At 47.4% G+C, this 15806-nt stretch overlaps 1 protein-coding gene across 1 annotated transcript in view; it reads right to left on the bottom strand.

Annotated features, from left to right (window-relative positions):
• Positions 1-15669, bottom strand: part of VPS53 (VPS53 subunit of GARP complex) — a 64220-nt gene extending 48551 nt beyond the window's left edge. The window contains exons 1-4 of the mRNA XM_036395171.2: positions 15580-15669; positions 13021-13101; positions 11944-11993; positions 11102-11168 (exon numbers count right to left, since the gene is read on the bottom strand). Coding sequence (XP_036251064.1) covers positions 11102-11168; positions 11944-11993; positions 13021-13101; positions 15580-15663 — 282 coding nt within the window. The 5' untranslated portion in view covers positions 15664-15669. The remainder of the gene's footprint in view (positions 1-11101; positions 11169-11943; positions 11994-13020; positions 13102-15579) is intronic.
• Between the last annotated feature and the right edge of the window lie 137 nt (positions 15670-15806).

The raw sequence follows: 15806 nt of genomic DNA, 5'->3' as shown, positions 1-15806 counted from the left end.
AATTAGTAAATTTGGCAGGAGCAGCCATGGGGGGAGTGGCTCCAGCCACAGAGTGCTTGGTACAAGCCACGGATCACATTCCTCCTCCTGTGGTTTAGTGTGTCTGACACGTCCTGGGTGCAGGAGGGAAGGAGGGGATGTGGCCTGCCCTGCTTCCAGGGCTGCCTTGCAGAAGCGAGTTCCCAAAATAATTCATGGAGGGGAAGCCACAAAGGGGTCCCCCAGTTTAAGGCCACTGTGATTTTTCAGCCACCCCCATGTTTTTCAGGCAGTGTTTATGCAGTGGGAGCTCCTGTGCTCACAGCAGAAAGCTGAGACACCACACACAGCAGGTGGAAAACTCAACAGCCTGAGCTCAGGTAAGCTGGGCAGCCAGTGAGCAGCTCTGCTGTTTGCCAAATTCTCCAAAGCTGGAGGGAAAAACACAGCCCATGAATCAGCCACAGCTCTGCAACCTCATTCACCTTGAGATGTGACAGCGAAAGACTCCAAAGGCAGCGGTGTAAAACAATAGGGAGCAGAGGAAAACCGTGAATCACTGAGAGACTGCCTCTAAAATTGCTTTCCTTGGCACTGCCCCAAGCAGCTCCTGAGGTCAGACCACACATCATTCCTTGTGTCACCTCTTCACACCAGATCTTCCAAGCAGCAAAAGGAGGGAAGAAAATAACCCAAGCGAGAGGTGGGACCAGACTGTGACTGGTTTGTTAAATTTGGAAGTGATGCATTCTTTAAAAGGTTATGTTCCAGTGACTTACAGTACCAGGCTGACAAAAAACAGTGTTAGCAACAATTATTCCAGCCAAAAAACAAACCAGCCCAGTGAATTACAGTCAGTCTCTCCAAATCCCTGCAGTGCTGCAGATGGACACAGCCTCCTCCTCCTCCTCCAGCCCAGGTACAGAGCTGTCACATCACCTCATCAACCAGCAGCTCATTAGTGGGTGTGTTAATTTCTAAATACCTCTTTATGCATCCCATCAGGAATCTTGTGCAAGAAAATACTTCAGTACCAGGAAATATGCAAATAGGAATTAAGAGGCCTGTGTGTTACTAGAAGATGTCATTGAAGTGGGAGAAAAAGCAAATTTTCAGATGAAGTTTGCTTGCTTGGGGATTAACTGAACTAAGACTGTTTTTTTTTCCCCCTCAGTAATGGTTAAAATACCTCCATGGTTTCTATTTGCTTGCTGGTGTTGTGCTAGAAACATGTTATTTTTATTTGATTCTAGCCAATATATAGTTCAATTGAATGTTGTTATTCACATCAGAAAGCTGCCCTCTACCAAGTGTTTTATAGACACTTGACATCTGCCAAATTCACAGCATCCAAATGTATTTTTAATGTTACGAATAGGGCTGTGGTCATGATGCTGAGAATTTAATGCTCCTGGCCTGGTCCCTGCTCTTGAATTCTGAGTGTTAATGCTTCTTTCATTTGCTGCCACACTTCCAGCCCAGATCAATGAAAATCTAGACCACGACTAAAAATAAAGTTCCCATCCCCAATTCTCTGAGGAGCCTCAGCTGTGGAGATTTCAAAGCAACCCTCTCACACTGGAACCAGCCTCACATTTTCTGCTGCTGAAACCTCATACAAACGAGTCCCTCCAGATTGGGGAAGGGTGGAAATTTACTTTGATTCTCAGACTGATTTCATTTCAGAGAAAACCCTCACGTTTTAACCACTGTGACTGAAGCCTGGGCTTGTCTCAGCACAGGACAGTGCCAGCTGCTTTCCCTGAGCAGGCAAACCTGAAGGGCTCATCACCCTGGGGTTTGATTTTAGCACATTTCTACCCTGGCAGTTCAGCAAATCGTACATAACTACTCCAATTGTCACTGAAGAAGAGAGTTTTGTGTCATCAGCTCCAATCCCAACCACTCAGGCTGCACAGGACACTTTCTATCAGCAGATTACATCCAACACTGCACAAAGCTTAAAATTGCTGGAACTGCCCCTTCACTTAACCCCAAATCATGCTTAGAAATCAAACCCCACGCTCTCCACAGCTGCACAAACACTGCCAGACACAAGGGGTGAAGTGACAGCTGATTTCCAGGTCGTTCTGGCCAAAACCTTGCAGTTTAACTCCTGAACTGCACCCTGGGCTGCTCCAGCACCTCTCTGAGCTGTCAGATTTTACTGCACCAGGGGTGTCTGCAGCACCCCAGATTTTACAGCATCACCCAGGGGTGTCTGCACTATGAGAAAGGTGCTGAAGTGACAGAGGTTTGGGTGGCCTTGCTCCTGTGAGTAATTTTACATGAGTTTTACAGTGCCTTATCTGCACCAGGGCAGTGTGGCCATTTAAATGTTAATTGCAGGCATTGCACAACCTAAAAAAATAAAGCTCCTGGAGCTTCATCAGGCTTAGGTTTCGTGGGAGGTTACTACAGCTTCACCATCACCTCATGGTGGGTTACTACAGCTTCACCATCACCTCATGGTCATATTTATAATGAGAATTGAAAATAAAAGGGTTAAAAAATAAAAATTTAAAAACAAAAAAAGAAAGGTTGAGGCTGGTGGTGCAGCTTTTGAATTTGGGGGATGGCAAGGATTTGGGAAGAAATGGTTTTAAACCAGAGCACTGGGGGCTTCTTGGCCCAATACAGCATAAATACTATAAATGTATTATATAAATACAGTATAGTATTATATAAATACCATAAAATACTATAAATGTATTATAAATACTATATATGTACTTATAAGTATTTATAAAAATATATATAACCTCATGGCAGGTTACTACAGCTTCACCATCACCTCATGGCAGGTTACTACAGCTTTACCATCACCTCATGGCAGGTTACTACAGCTTCACCATCACCTCATGGCAGGTTACTACAGCTTTACCATCACCTCATGGCAGGTTACTACAGCTTTACCATCACCTCATGGCAGGTTACTACAACTTCCTCACGTGGCAGGTGAGCAGCCACAGCCTTGCCCCACGCCCAAAATTAAACACTATTATCATGCAGCAAAATCTCTGCAGCCACTCATTATTCTCCTTATCTATGTCAGGATAGCCAAGCTGAGGCTCTGCCCTCCTGTTGGTGTTGACACCCTGATTGCAGGTGTTTGCTGCACCTCCCTGTGCACAGCACACACTTTGGAGAACCCAGAGCCCCTGGGAATGCTCCTCACCCTCCCTCCATCCTCCATCCTGTGTCTGCTTGATCAGAGGGAAAACACACTCAGTTTATTTGGGAAGGCTGTGAGTGACTGAGGGACCCCAGCTGATTTGTGTGCTGAGGTGTCTGCACACTGCAGTTGGTGATATTTGCAATTTCAGAGCCACATCTGCAATTTCAGAGCCACATTTCAGAGCCACATCTGCAATATCAGAGCCACATCTGCAATTTCAGAGCCACATCTGCAATTTCAGAGCCACATCTGCAATTTCAGAGCCACATTTCAGAGCCACATCTGCAATTTCAGAGCTTGACTTCTGTGGAGGGTAAGTTTAGCAACCACTCAGGTTACATCAGGTTTTGCAAGATGAATTCTTATCCAGCTTCATGTGCTGGTTTGGGTTGGGGTAGAGTTAATTTTCATCACAAGGATGGTGTTCTTTCTCTGCCCCAGTCAAAATCAGCACAGGTTAAGAGTTTAAAGGCAAATAGAAATGGGGGGAAAGGACAGGCACACCAGGAACCCTGCAAGTAGGGATCTCCAAGTGGAATTCCTGTCAGTTTACCTCCTATAAGCATGGATGCAACACAGCTGGAATAAACATGGCCACACACCAAAAACGTGAGGCGACAACAACCAAAAACAAGACAAAAAAATGGGGGGGAAGAAAAGAATTTTAAATATCCACGATAAGACACAACCTCCTGCCTGTTTGGAATTCTGTTTTCAGGCTGGGTTTCTTGCTTTGTTGGCATCAAAGCCACACAGGACTGGTCACAGTTTGCAGCTTGCAGTGCCTCCAGCAGCACCAGCACCTTCCTCCTGCCAGCACAAGCACAACCCCATCCCCAGGCTCAGCTGCAGGACAGGAACATCCCCTGAGCTCAAGCACAAGGCAAGGTCAAGCTCAGACTTGCTCCTGCCTTGCAGCAGATGGCAAAAGTTATGCCAGCATGAGAATAAACAGCACCAGCTCTTCCTGGCATGCCATTCACCTGAAACCTTGTTCACTGAGCGTGTTCTGGGCTAGAAAAAGCTCAGTGTCACTACAAGGGAAGGACATTGTCCAGCTGTCACAATTCACTAGGGAAATGACTCTGAATGAAACTCACTTCTGATTCATTTTGGCAGCTCAGCTCCTGCTTATTATTCATGGGTTACAAAAGAACATTATGGGACTTTAATCACTCAGCTGGAGCCTTACAGAATCTGTGGCACGACTTTTTATAAAATATATGAAGTCACACAGCTTAAAACCCCATATTTAACCCCAATCCATTCACTATCTTAAAAAGGTATTGAAATCTAACACTAGTCATATTTCATATGCTCACATTTCAGAATAATGACCCATTCATAAAAATCCAGGTGATAAAGCTTAGCCAGGCAGGAGAGAATGAATACAACTGAGAGATGGTGCTTACAACACCAGGGATTGTGACACAAAATAGCTCCCAAATATTTCAGAGACTTAGGTTTAATTATTTATTAAGAGATTATGACAGCCAGTGCTGTCCCAGCAGCAGGGACACATCAACACCCTCCAAATGAGTCAAACCTGGCACTGGGGCCAAGGAAGCAGCTCTGGAATTTGATGGCTGGAAGTGTTTAAATAAACAAATAAATGGCAGGGAAGTGCCTAGGGTAGGAGATGTGCACTGGGTGCCTCAGCTCAGCAGGAAACACAACCTGCAGTCAGAAAAGTCACCTCATAAGGAGGTGGAGGTAAAGGAGGGAGGCTGAAGCAACAGAGCAGCTTCTTAAGCAGGTTTATACACAGAGAGCACAAAAGCACCTCCCTGCCTGCCAGGCTGACACTCCTGTAGCCAGTCCTCACAAAGCTGGAGGTGACTGTGGTGACACCACCCAGCAGCTGCCCTGGGGCTCGGGACACTGCTCAGAAAAGCAGCAGAGTGTCACAGACATCTTTTATGAAAAATCCTTTCCTTAGGATTATTCCTCCTGAGAAGCTGAGAGGCCTCAGGAACAAAGTGTAACCAATGGTTATCTGCTGCTGTGGAATGCAACAGGTGCAGCTGGGATTGGGCTCATGTGCTTGTTTCTAATTAATGGCCAATCACAGCCCAGCTGTCTCAGTCAGTCACAAACCTTTGTTATCATTCTTTTTCTATTCTTAGCCAGCCTTCTGATGAAATCCTTTCTTCTATTATTTTAGTATAGTTTTAATATAATATATATCATAAAATAATAAATCAAGCCTTCTGAAACATGGAGTCAGATCCTTATCTCTTCCCTCATCCTCAGACCCCTGTGAGCACCACCACAGCAAAGGCCCCCACTGCCCTGTGCAGCACCTGCATCCCTCTCCTCTTCTGCTCACTCTCCATCTTCATCTCCTCCTTCCTCCCTCTATTGATTCTGCAAAGTGTTTCCTGATCTCTGTTTAAAGAAAAGAAAAACCAAGGGAGTATTTCACGTATTTCCAGCTACGACCTTGTCAAACCCACAACCTGTGGGCATTTTTCTCTGCCAGACACAGCCTCCTCCTCCTCCCACAGGCTCAAACACTGCCAGACACTGCAGCACACCCAGGGCAGGGCAGGCAGAGTCTCCCCACAGCTGCAGAGCCCAGATGTTCATTTTTACATGCCAGGAGAAAGGACAGCCCTGGCTGACCAAAAGATGGGATGGCCAAGTGAACTGTCTGGGCAGCAAGGAAATATTCCCATTATTTGACCACAGCAGCTACCATCCCTTTTCTTGTACTGCTGGAGTTATGAGAAAGAAAATATATATCACTGTTTTCATGGAGCAAAACAAAGAAGGAGCCAACCAAAGCAATCCCAAGTTATCAGCCAGTATCTTCAGCCATGAGAAACATCCAAAGCTTTTCCCAGCCCAGGCACATCCATTTGCACTTCTGGTTAACACTTAACTTTGTTCTAGCACTAATTGAGCCAGACTCTAACACAATTAGACACATTAAGCAATAAACCACATTTTTCTTTGAAACACAGTCCTTGTTTGATGCAACTTCAGTCACTTACGTTGTGTGCACAGGGCAGGAAGGGAAAGATGGACCAGAGATAACAGAAAGAACTTTGTTGGGTTTTATTTAGATTCAAATTATCAAGCCACAAATCCATTTGGGATCTTGGGACTGCTCTGGGACTCTTGATTCTTTCTTAAACGGATTTCAGCTGAATCCACCTCACCTTTACTCACCCTGGTTGCACAGACACTGCCAAGGGTTAAACCAGCAACAAATGCAGAGGCTACTTATTACAAGGACAAAAGCCTGATAGGTGAAGCAGCTTCAGCCAAACAACCAGTAAAGGCATGTCAGCAACTGTCAGAAAAATTACAGCCAGCCCATGCAGAAGCTCCAGCAATAAACACAACTGAGGAGTGACACATCAAACCATAGGGAGAGCGTTCGACGCTCCCTGGAAAAATCTATGGGAACTTTTTATACTGCACCCTAGGGCACAGAGGAAATTATGCCACAACTGGGCTGCAGCTCTCAGCAAGGTCAGCCCACACTCCAGTTCAGCAACAGCAGCAGCTCTGAGGGAAAAAAAAAAACCCAAAAAACCTTCCAGAGGAAAAATCTGCGTAGCACTGGCTCCCTAGAAACTGTTACAACTGAAGCACAGCAGCTCCTGCATTCCCAGCCTCTCCCAAGGCATCCAAAATAGTCCAAGTCTGGGACTCCCAAGGAAAATTTTGTTACACCCTGCAGAGGAATGTTCCACCCACGGCTGTTGTTTCCTCCCATAAAAGGATCATTAGTGAGATAATTTCTGAGGTTCAGGGCATTGTCTGCAGATTTTACTGAAATATCGCACCAGGAAGGGGAAGCCAAATGAGCCAGACTATTTTAAGGCTTTTGCATTTGGAGGAAATTCTAGGGCAAAATTTCAAGAAGGCAGATGCTTTGAACTGGGAAACGTTATGCTTTGTGGGGAAGGGAGCATTCCTGCTTAAATAACTCTTTTGGGGCCACATCTATTTGATGGCCTTTAATTTTAGACTCAGAATCTGCTTTTTCAAACACCTCCTTGCTAATTTATCCACACACGTTGTACATGAGCAAGAGTGTTTGGGAAACAGTTTAAAAGCTGATAGACAAAAAAAAAAAAAAAGCTATTTTCACATGAAAATTTCTTACTGAAATGCCTTCTCATAGCTACAACTCAGCTCAAAGCCCTGCTCATTAGGCAGGGGGGCACAGAAGTGTTATCCCAACCATCATCCCAGCCAGACAGGACAGGAGACTCCAGCACAGCTGGAGCAGCTGGATCTGCAATCAGGATTTTGGACTTCCCATCCCTAAGGTCTCCTTTTCCTTAAGGAGCACAGAGAGCACATTTCCATAGCTGCACGCTCCATATTCCCCAGTGGCTCAGACTCAGGGATTTAGATTCCTCTGAAAATGTTATCCTGCTCTCAAAACCAAGGCTGGGCTCCCCTCTCCTGGACAGCTGGGAAGGTGCAGCTCTCAACAAAGCTCCTCCACAAGACAGCTTTGGAAAGCTCCTTGCTGGGCTCAGCTGGTAAATAACCCCTTCTCCTCCAAAAAAACCCAGGCTGGCAAGGCTGAGAAGCTCAGTTTGTCTTCTAGGAACCTGCCTGGATCACTGGTGTCTAAAAAAGGGAGTGGGTAGGTTGGTGATAAACCCCAGTAATTCAAGCAGCTTTGAATTAAGTGCCTGCACGAGATTCCCAAGCATTTTTTGGGCAGCTCTGGCTGACAGGAGATGGGAAAGCCAAGGCTGAGCTCCCTCACCTGCCAAGGGCAGCAGGGATGGACCAGCACAGGCAGCCGAGGGCAGGGACTCAGCAAAGAATCCCCTCCTGGCCTGCTTTGACTTAAACAACTTTTTTTTCCTTCTGTCACTGCATCCAGGGTTTGTGCTTCCCTTGGAAGGAAGTCAGAGACTGAAAGGATGTTTATTCAAACTCTTATTTACCCCTCAGACAAGGACATCTCCAGCACAACACACTCAGGCAATGCTGGCAAACACTGGCCACAATACCAGGGGTTGTTAGGAGAGAATAACTGAAGGGAAGATGTTTTTGAAAAACACCTTTCAGGCTCAATCCTGCAGTGAAATACACAAGATCCTGAGCTCCTACTGAAATCCAAGCAGCTACAAAATCAGAGTTCAGATGCACTTTTATTTATGGCACATGCTTTCAAAGGGATGATGGACTGCAGTGCTCCTCCTGGATCTCAGTGTGCCAAGGGATGGAAATCAAAAGACAGGAATTTTCCAAAAGTTTCTGACTTTTCCAAAAGCCAGCATGCTGCAAGTTCTGTGCACTACAGGCAGGAGACATCTCTAACTCCTAAGAGTTAAAAATGGAAGAAGATTAGAGATTGACTTTACTGATGTGGCTGCCTTTGAGCTTCGTTTCAAACCTCTTGTAAAAGCTGGTTGCCAACTGTTTCCTTCCTAATCAAGGGTGGTTTGCAGTTGTGGTTATGATGATAAAATGCAATAATGATCTTCATCCTGTGCTGCCTGAGGGTGAGGCTCACAGGATGACACTATCTGTCCATGTGGATGTGTCAATCCAATTTTCCAGGGAAATACTGGTCTTGAGGATACAAGTTTCTTACAAATTTAGTAAGAATAGATCAGTAGAAACAAGAACTTAATTTTGTTGTGGGACCAAATTACCAGGAAAACTAAATAAGGAAAACAGCAACTCCCTTCCAAGCACAGAACTGACCTGCCTTAACAGCACCTTGTTTTCAGTTGTTTTAAAACAATTTCTTGCATTGGAAAATAAAACCCTTCCCCTCCAAGTGGGAGCAGTCAGGCCTCTTACTCTATAAAAACATTTCCAAGTGTCCTTGATTCCCCCTGTGAATATGCTGGTAAAACAAAGGCACTTTTCAGCACAGGAACAGGCAGCTGAAGCTGGAAAACAAGGTTTGCACCCCCACAATGTGCTATCAGCAGGGTGGTCATGTGAAAAGGGCTGTGCCTCACTCCCCCACACAGCACCCAGGACACTCAGGGGACACAGGGCAGGGGTGACAACAACAAGAAATGTTCCTGCTAGGTTTTCTCTGATTTTGGAGTGACAAATATAAAATTCCATCTCAGACTGAAATGCCACTCAGGAGTTCCCCAGACCTCCTCTGCTGCAGGTCCCTGTGATCTCCAAAATCTGAGCTTGCTGATGCTCCTTCACTGCTTTAAACTTCAAGACCCAGCCAAGTCCTGCCACTCCAACAGTCCGGCTCCAGCAATTCACACAAAAAAAATGCAAATCCAGGTGTGAAACAATGGGCTTGGATTAGAAACATAGAAAGAAAAAGCTCACAGCAGTTCAGAATCAATCTTTTTTTCTTCCCAGAGAAGTAACACATTAAATAATTGAATGGCTTCAGTGTTTGTTAGGATCTCAAAGTAAGAAACAACAGCTGTGCTCCTGGGAGATTGTCTGGCCTCAGCCCATGCCACTGCAAGCTCTGGCATCTGTTTTAAAGTTTGCTTCTACTTTGCAAAGCAGCAAAATGAGGGAAAACAGGAAAATCCACAGCTAAATACAGCAATATCTGTGATTAACTACAGCTTCAAGCCACTTGAAACATGTCCTGCAAGGACACCCAAGCGAACACTTGAAGGTTTTTAGTTAATCAGGATTTTTACTGGTTCCTTTACAACCACACTGCAGGAAGGGCAGCACAGACAGCTTTGCCTTCCTGGTGCTTCAGAGCAGGACACTGCCCATGCCCTGGAGAACTTCAAAGGGATGGAAGAGTGAGAAAGAACAGACCCAGGACAGAGCTCTGAGCAAAGCTGGCCAATCTCCACAGCACAGAAATGCTCCTGTTATCCCACAGGCACTGATCATGGCACTGCTTGTGTTCATCCTTTTTTCCAAGCCCTGAGGCACTCCAGGCAATTCTCACCCAAAGCTCTTCTCAATGCCACTCCTTTGTGGCATTTCAGAGAATTTATCCTCTCAGGTGGGCCCAAAAGGCTACAACAGGTCCAGCTTTCCAACCACAGCCAAACTCCCCAAGCACTGCACCAGCTTCCACTCCCTCTTCAATTCCTGTAATTGCCACCTCACCTGATTGCTGCTCTCCCTCCTGCACAGTAATTACAGCAGCACCACTCCCAGGTAAGCCTCATCCCAAGCACATCCCCAGTTTAACAGCACTGCTGAGACATCCATGATTCAACTTCTTCTGCTAGGACAGGTGAGCAGCTCTCATGTTTTTCTAAAGCATGACAAAAGTATAGACAGCTTAAATAATTCCCTTGAGGGCTCTGTGGCAGAAATGAGATTAGAAATAGATACCAAATGATGTGGTAGCAAGGAGTGGGGAATAGAGAGGGTCATTACCCCATGCCAGTGTTAAGGCTGGTATTAAGAAGTCACTGAGGAACCCTGACTGATGGTTCAAGGTTCAATGACCTCTAAAACAGGACAGGAAATAGAACCAAAGCAGGTGACACCTCAAAATCAGCTGGCACGGGAGCCAAGCTGAGCACCCACAGCCCCTGCAGACATGGCTGTGCTCACCAGTGCTGAACCCCCAGAAAACACCTCTGCCAGGCAAAAAACAAGAGAAAACCTGAGAGGCTGCAAGAGGAAGGGGCAGCCAGTGATCAGCACAGTGACAGAACTTGGGACACCTCAGCAAACAGCTCAGTGAAAAGGACAAACAGCCTTGTATTGATCCCCAGCCAGGATCAAATGTACCTGTGCCTGCTCAGTGCTGCTTGTTTTATCATCAGCTCCAGAGTGGCACACACAGGCCTCCTGCTTTTGATCTTTAAATCAATTCCTCATTCCCTTCCCTTCAGAGGGTGAGGCAGCTCACAACAGCTGCCGAGTGAGCAGCTCATCAGTGTCAGAGGCACAGGAACATCTCAGCAACAGCAGCAGTGGAGTTCTGCCTGCCAGAGCCATTCCTCAGGGTGACATGCCAAGGTGAGAGGCCCTGGCACTGCTGGCTGCACATACCTGCCTGCCATCCTGTCCCACGTTGGTCTGTCCCCTCACCACAGTTCGGATGTTGTCATCCAACCTCCTGCAGGAAAAACCCCAGAGTGTCAAACCCAGCCTCTGGGAGCCTGACCCAAACAAATTGGGGGAGTCCTGAGAGCTACAGAACCAATTTAAAACAAAAAAAAACCCTGCTCTTACCAATGCTAAACTCATTATTTCCCCCCTCCCTCTCTGTTCAATGGCGCTATCTTGCACAATTTCAAAGTCCTGTTGCAAAAATAAAAATCCATTTCCTAATTTAACCAGGGTTTCTTGCATTCCTGTTCCCTTAAGCAATATTGTCAGCTCTCCCTTGTCTGTTTGCATTTCAACTTCCCACATGTGAAAGTGCTGTCTCAATCATTTCATGTTGGCAATATCAGCCAGCATAGAAAATTTAATTATTTCATGCACACTTGTGTTTCTTTTGTACTTTTAGGACCAATAATGACAATTTAAAAATACGGAGTGGGAATTTTTATAATATATTCCAACCCCCAAAACAATGAATTCTTAGCAACTGAGTCTTTTGGATAGTTTGCTCACTCAGCCTTCAAACTGTACTAAAATTTGGTATTTTTTGGTTCTTAGTTGTTTTTCAAAGCTGCACTTTGCAACCCATCAGCTTAAACAGCCTGAAGGACACATAATAGAAGTGAAATATAAAAATTATGATTGTTTTGTTCCACTATTAGACTCGAGGCTGGTCCTATCCATGCCTTTTAAACAAACTAAATCCTATCAGCTGAAGCACTTTATGAAGCCTTGGTGACAATCAGACCTGAGATGCAATGAAATGCAGAAATATAAACATTTACCTTATTTTCAACCTGATCTTGTTCACAACTTCATCAATGTTTGCCAAAGACTGAAAAAAAAAATCAGAGAGAAGTGAAATGGTGAATGCTCTACAGAGGAATTTGTGATCCCAAACACTTCATCACACAGGGGTTTTGGGGAAGAGGAGAGCAATGGTTTTGTTTTACAGGTGGAGGAGCTGAGACAACAACTCAGCTGCTCCTCGGTCACATCACAAAGAGCAGAAAAAGACAGGTCAGGTTTCCCCCATCCCTGAGCTGTGCCCTGTCCTCTGCCAGCAGAACGGTGTGACAGTGACCTCCAGTGGGCACTGGGGATGGGGACAGAGCCTCGGGGCTGAGACCCCCTCCTGCAGAGCCCAGGGCCACAGAAAATAGGCTGGAAGGGGATGCAGTGAAGGCACTGCTGGGGAAGCAGCTCCTCCCTGCTGGCAAAGGGGAAAAAAGCCAAACCACAGCACTGGAGAAAGCTGCAAGGCAAAACCACAGTGCTGCAGAGGATCTCAGACATAAGAGATGTTGGAGCGGCCTCAAGACACAAAATTCACCTGTAGAAACATTTCTGTTTGGCAAGAGGTTAATCCAAAACTGCCCTGGGGCTGAAGTTGGGAACACCGAGCAGGGATGTGGGCCCACAGCAATCTCATTCTTTAAATCTCAAAATAAATAATTGGATTCAAACTCTCCTGTGATACTGTACAGGCAAGACCTGCCTGATTTGGCTGAAAACCCCAGGAACTCACCAATGATTGATATATGGCAAGTTATGACATTTACTCCATCTACAGAGAAAATTAATTTATTTCCACAAATCAAAGCAAGACTTTAACTGCAGCAAGCACTCTGGGTGGAAAGAGACACATAATGACAGCAACCCTGTGAGCTGCAAATTTAAGAAGTGATTATTGTTAAAGCTTTATTTCCTGTGCTAGTGTTTAAAATAAAAGGTTTGGATAGAGGTTTAAACACTGCTTTGGTCATTTGCTATCAGGTTACCCTGATAGTAAAGGGTGGAAGTAAAATCTGATAGTAAAAAGTGTGGAAGTGAAGCCTGAGAGTATTTGGAGCATTACTTACTTGCTCAGTGGGAAAGAGAGCATTAATATACTCCACAGCATTGAAATCTGCTCTGTCCAGTGGATCTTGGCTGGGAAATACCTGGGAAGAGGGAGGAAAACAAACACAATCAACCATCATCAGTGATTTCTGTAACTTTACACAGTTTCTACAATTTTAATTCCCTCAGCACCCACTTCCAGCTGAGTTTCACAGCATTTCTCTAACAAGTGGCCAGGAGCAGAGCATCCACATGCTCTGCAGGGCTGTGACCTCCCAAAATTTCTGTGGTTATCAGCCTAGATAAACACAGATAATTCACACACACGACTCCACACACAGCCCTGGCACAACCCATCCATCCAGGAATTCCCAAGGCACACGAGCTCTGTATCCCAAACCACGCTGATGCTTTTGCTGCTGTCTGGGAACAAACTGAGGCTCTGCCCTGCTCTTTTCAGCAGGCAAGAGCTTTGCCAGGCCTCATGGTGACAGGCAGAGGGTTTGCTTTCCACAGCCCTGCAATAGGAAACGTGAATGAATCAAGGAGTGGCTGTACAAGTTCTCTGGGGACTCGGGTTTGCCACTTTTCACCAAAGAGAAACACAATCTGCTGAATGATTTGGGCAGGGGGAAAGAGCAGCTGTGCTGCAAACAGATCTCATCTCTCCTCAGCAGCTCAAACAACACAAACACAGCTGCCAGGATTTGCTTTTTGTCCCCAGAGACCGGTGTGTGGTGCTTTCCCTTCTCTGCTACCACACTGAGGCTGTGGATGTGCCATCACTGGAAGGGTTCAAGGTCAGTCTGGATGAGGTTTGGATCAGCCTGGGATGCAGGAAGGAATGGGATGGTCTTTAAGGTCCCTTCCAACCAAAGTATTCCATGATTCTGATATTTGTCCCATATTTACAGAGCCATCAGCTCTGCACCCCAAGGCCAACATGCCCCTGGCAAAAGCAGAGCTGACCCCACACAGCATCCCCTGAAAGCCTTCATACCTGGGCACATTAAATAGCATTTATGCACTGTGAAATCAGTGATTTTGTGAGATAAAAGCAAATTCTGCCTGAACCAGCCCTCCTGGGAAGCCTTCCCAGTCATCCTGTGGCCCAGGAGAAGCAGGCAGCAGTTAAACATGCACGAGGCTGTGGTGAGTGAAGAGAATGATCTGGCATCAGCCCATGGTAAGAGCACAACTGCAGCATCACACTCAGCCCATCCTGCTCACAACTCACACTCAACCAATCCCCACAAACCCCAAACCTCCGCAGGTATTAAGAGCAGATGAAACAAAAGGTGAGATGGGAGATAAAGGCTGCTCAGGAGCTCCACTCCAAGTGCAGATAGGGATCAGTGCTGCAGGCAGCTGGAGCAGCTGCAGGAGCTGTCACTCCCAGCAATTTGTCACAACCTATTAATCAGAAATGCTAGCCTGGCTTTGGTGGGGCACTAGTCCTGCCTGTGCTCCCCACCCTGCTTCCGGCAGGGCAGCTGAGCCAGCTCTGCTCATTTAACCAGAATTGGGCAGCTTTTGCCCCAAAACTGGTTAGGGAACACTGACAGGAGCAACAGGATTATTGGGCTGAGAAGTGCCAGAGAGGAAGTTGGAAAGCAGCAGGTGGTGTCATCCTCACCATCTCCCAGTGCTCAGGATGTGAATATTTTACTACAGCTTTAATGTTTGTTAAAATAATTAACCCGATAGCAAATGTCTACAGGTGCAGAGGATTCTTTCTCTGGACAAGCTCTAGGTCCCCTTTAGAAGTTGCCATTTAATTTACCAGTTCCCAAAGTCACCCCTTGCTCTTCAAAGAGGGCCACCAAAAGCGACCCACAAGCCTCAACACCCAAGAAAGTGCAAAAACTTAAATTTGAGTGCTGCTTTGTGAGACAGACACTGCTGCTGCCCAGACTTCTGCTCCAGGAAGAGCCCTCGGGATGGAAGGGTCACTGCAGGCAGGGCAGGCTCAGTCACAGAGGACAAGAGCCATGGTTTGACCCTGGGTTCTCACAGGATTGGCTCCAGGTGCCACAAAGGGTTTCAGAGAACACTGGAACACAGAATGCCCTGAATTGGGGTGGCCCCACAAGGATTATCCAGCCCAGCTCCTGTCCCTGCACAGCCCCTCCAACACCCCACCCTGGGCACCCCTGGAGCGGGGCCCAAACCCCCCTGGAGCTCTGGCAGCCTCGGGGCCGTGCCCCTTCTCTGGGGAGCCTGGGCAGTGCCAGCACCCTCTGGATGCAAACCCTGTGTGTTTCACCGCAATGGAACCAGGACACTCCCATTATCCCAATTCCAGCCGAGCCACGGGCACCGGGCTGCTCTGCACACCACGGACCGCGTCTGCGATCAACGACGGGGACACGGCGAGCCACGCTCAGCCCCCGACGCGGGCCCGGCCGCTTCGAGCCCACAGGGGCTGACAGGGCACGGCCAGCCCGGGGCTCCCGGGCCCAGCAGCGGAAGGCCCGGAGCCGGCGGGGAAGGGCTCGGAGCCGGCCGCGGGCTCTCACCGAGCGGCCCCGGGCCTCGCCCGCACCTGTCCCCTGAGCAGAGGGGCCCGCCCGGCGCACCTGCTCGATGGCGGCCTGCACGGCGGGCGCCAGCTCCAGCGCCGCCTCCAGCCCGGCCTCCAGCTCCGGCTCGTCCTCCTCCATGGCGGCGCCGCTTCCGCCGGCAGCGCGCGGGAGGGGCGGGGCCGCCAGGGGGCGGGGCTTGAGCCGCCGGGGAGGTGTCGGGATGGGCGTGGTTCCGTTGAGTGGGCGGGGTTTAACCGGACGGGGGCGGAGCCTCCGCCCGG

The sequence above is a fragment of the Molothrus ater genome, chromosome 21, assembly GCF_012460135.2.
Source record: "Molothrus ater isolate BHLD 08-10-18 breed brown headed cowbird chromosome 21, BPBGC_Mater_1.1, whole genome shotgun sequence".
NCBI classification, from domain to species: domain Eukaryota; kingdom Metazoa; phylum Chordata; class Aves; order Passeriformes; family Icteridae; genus Molothrus; species Molothrus ater.
The sequence above is the reverse complement of the archived record's forward strand: the minus strand, read 5'-3'. Positions and strand labels throughout refer to the sequence as shown.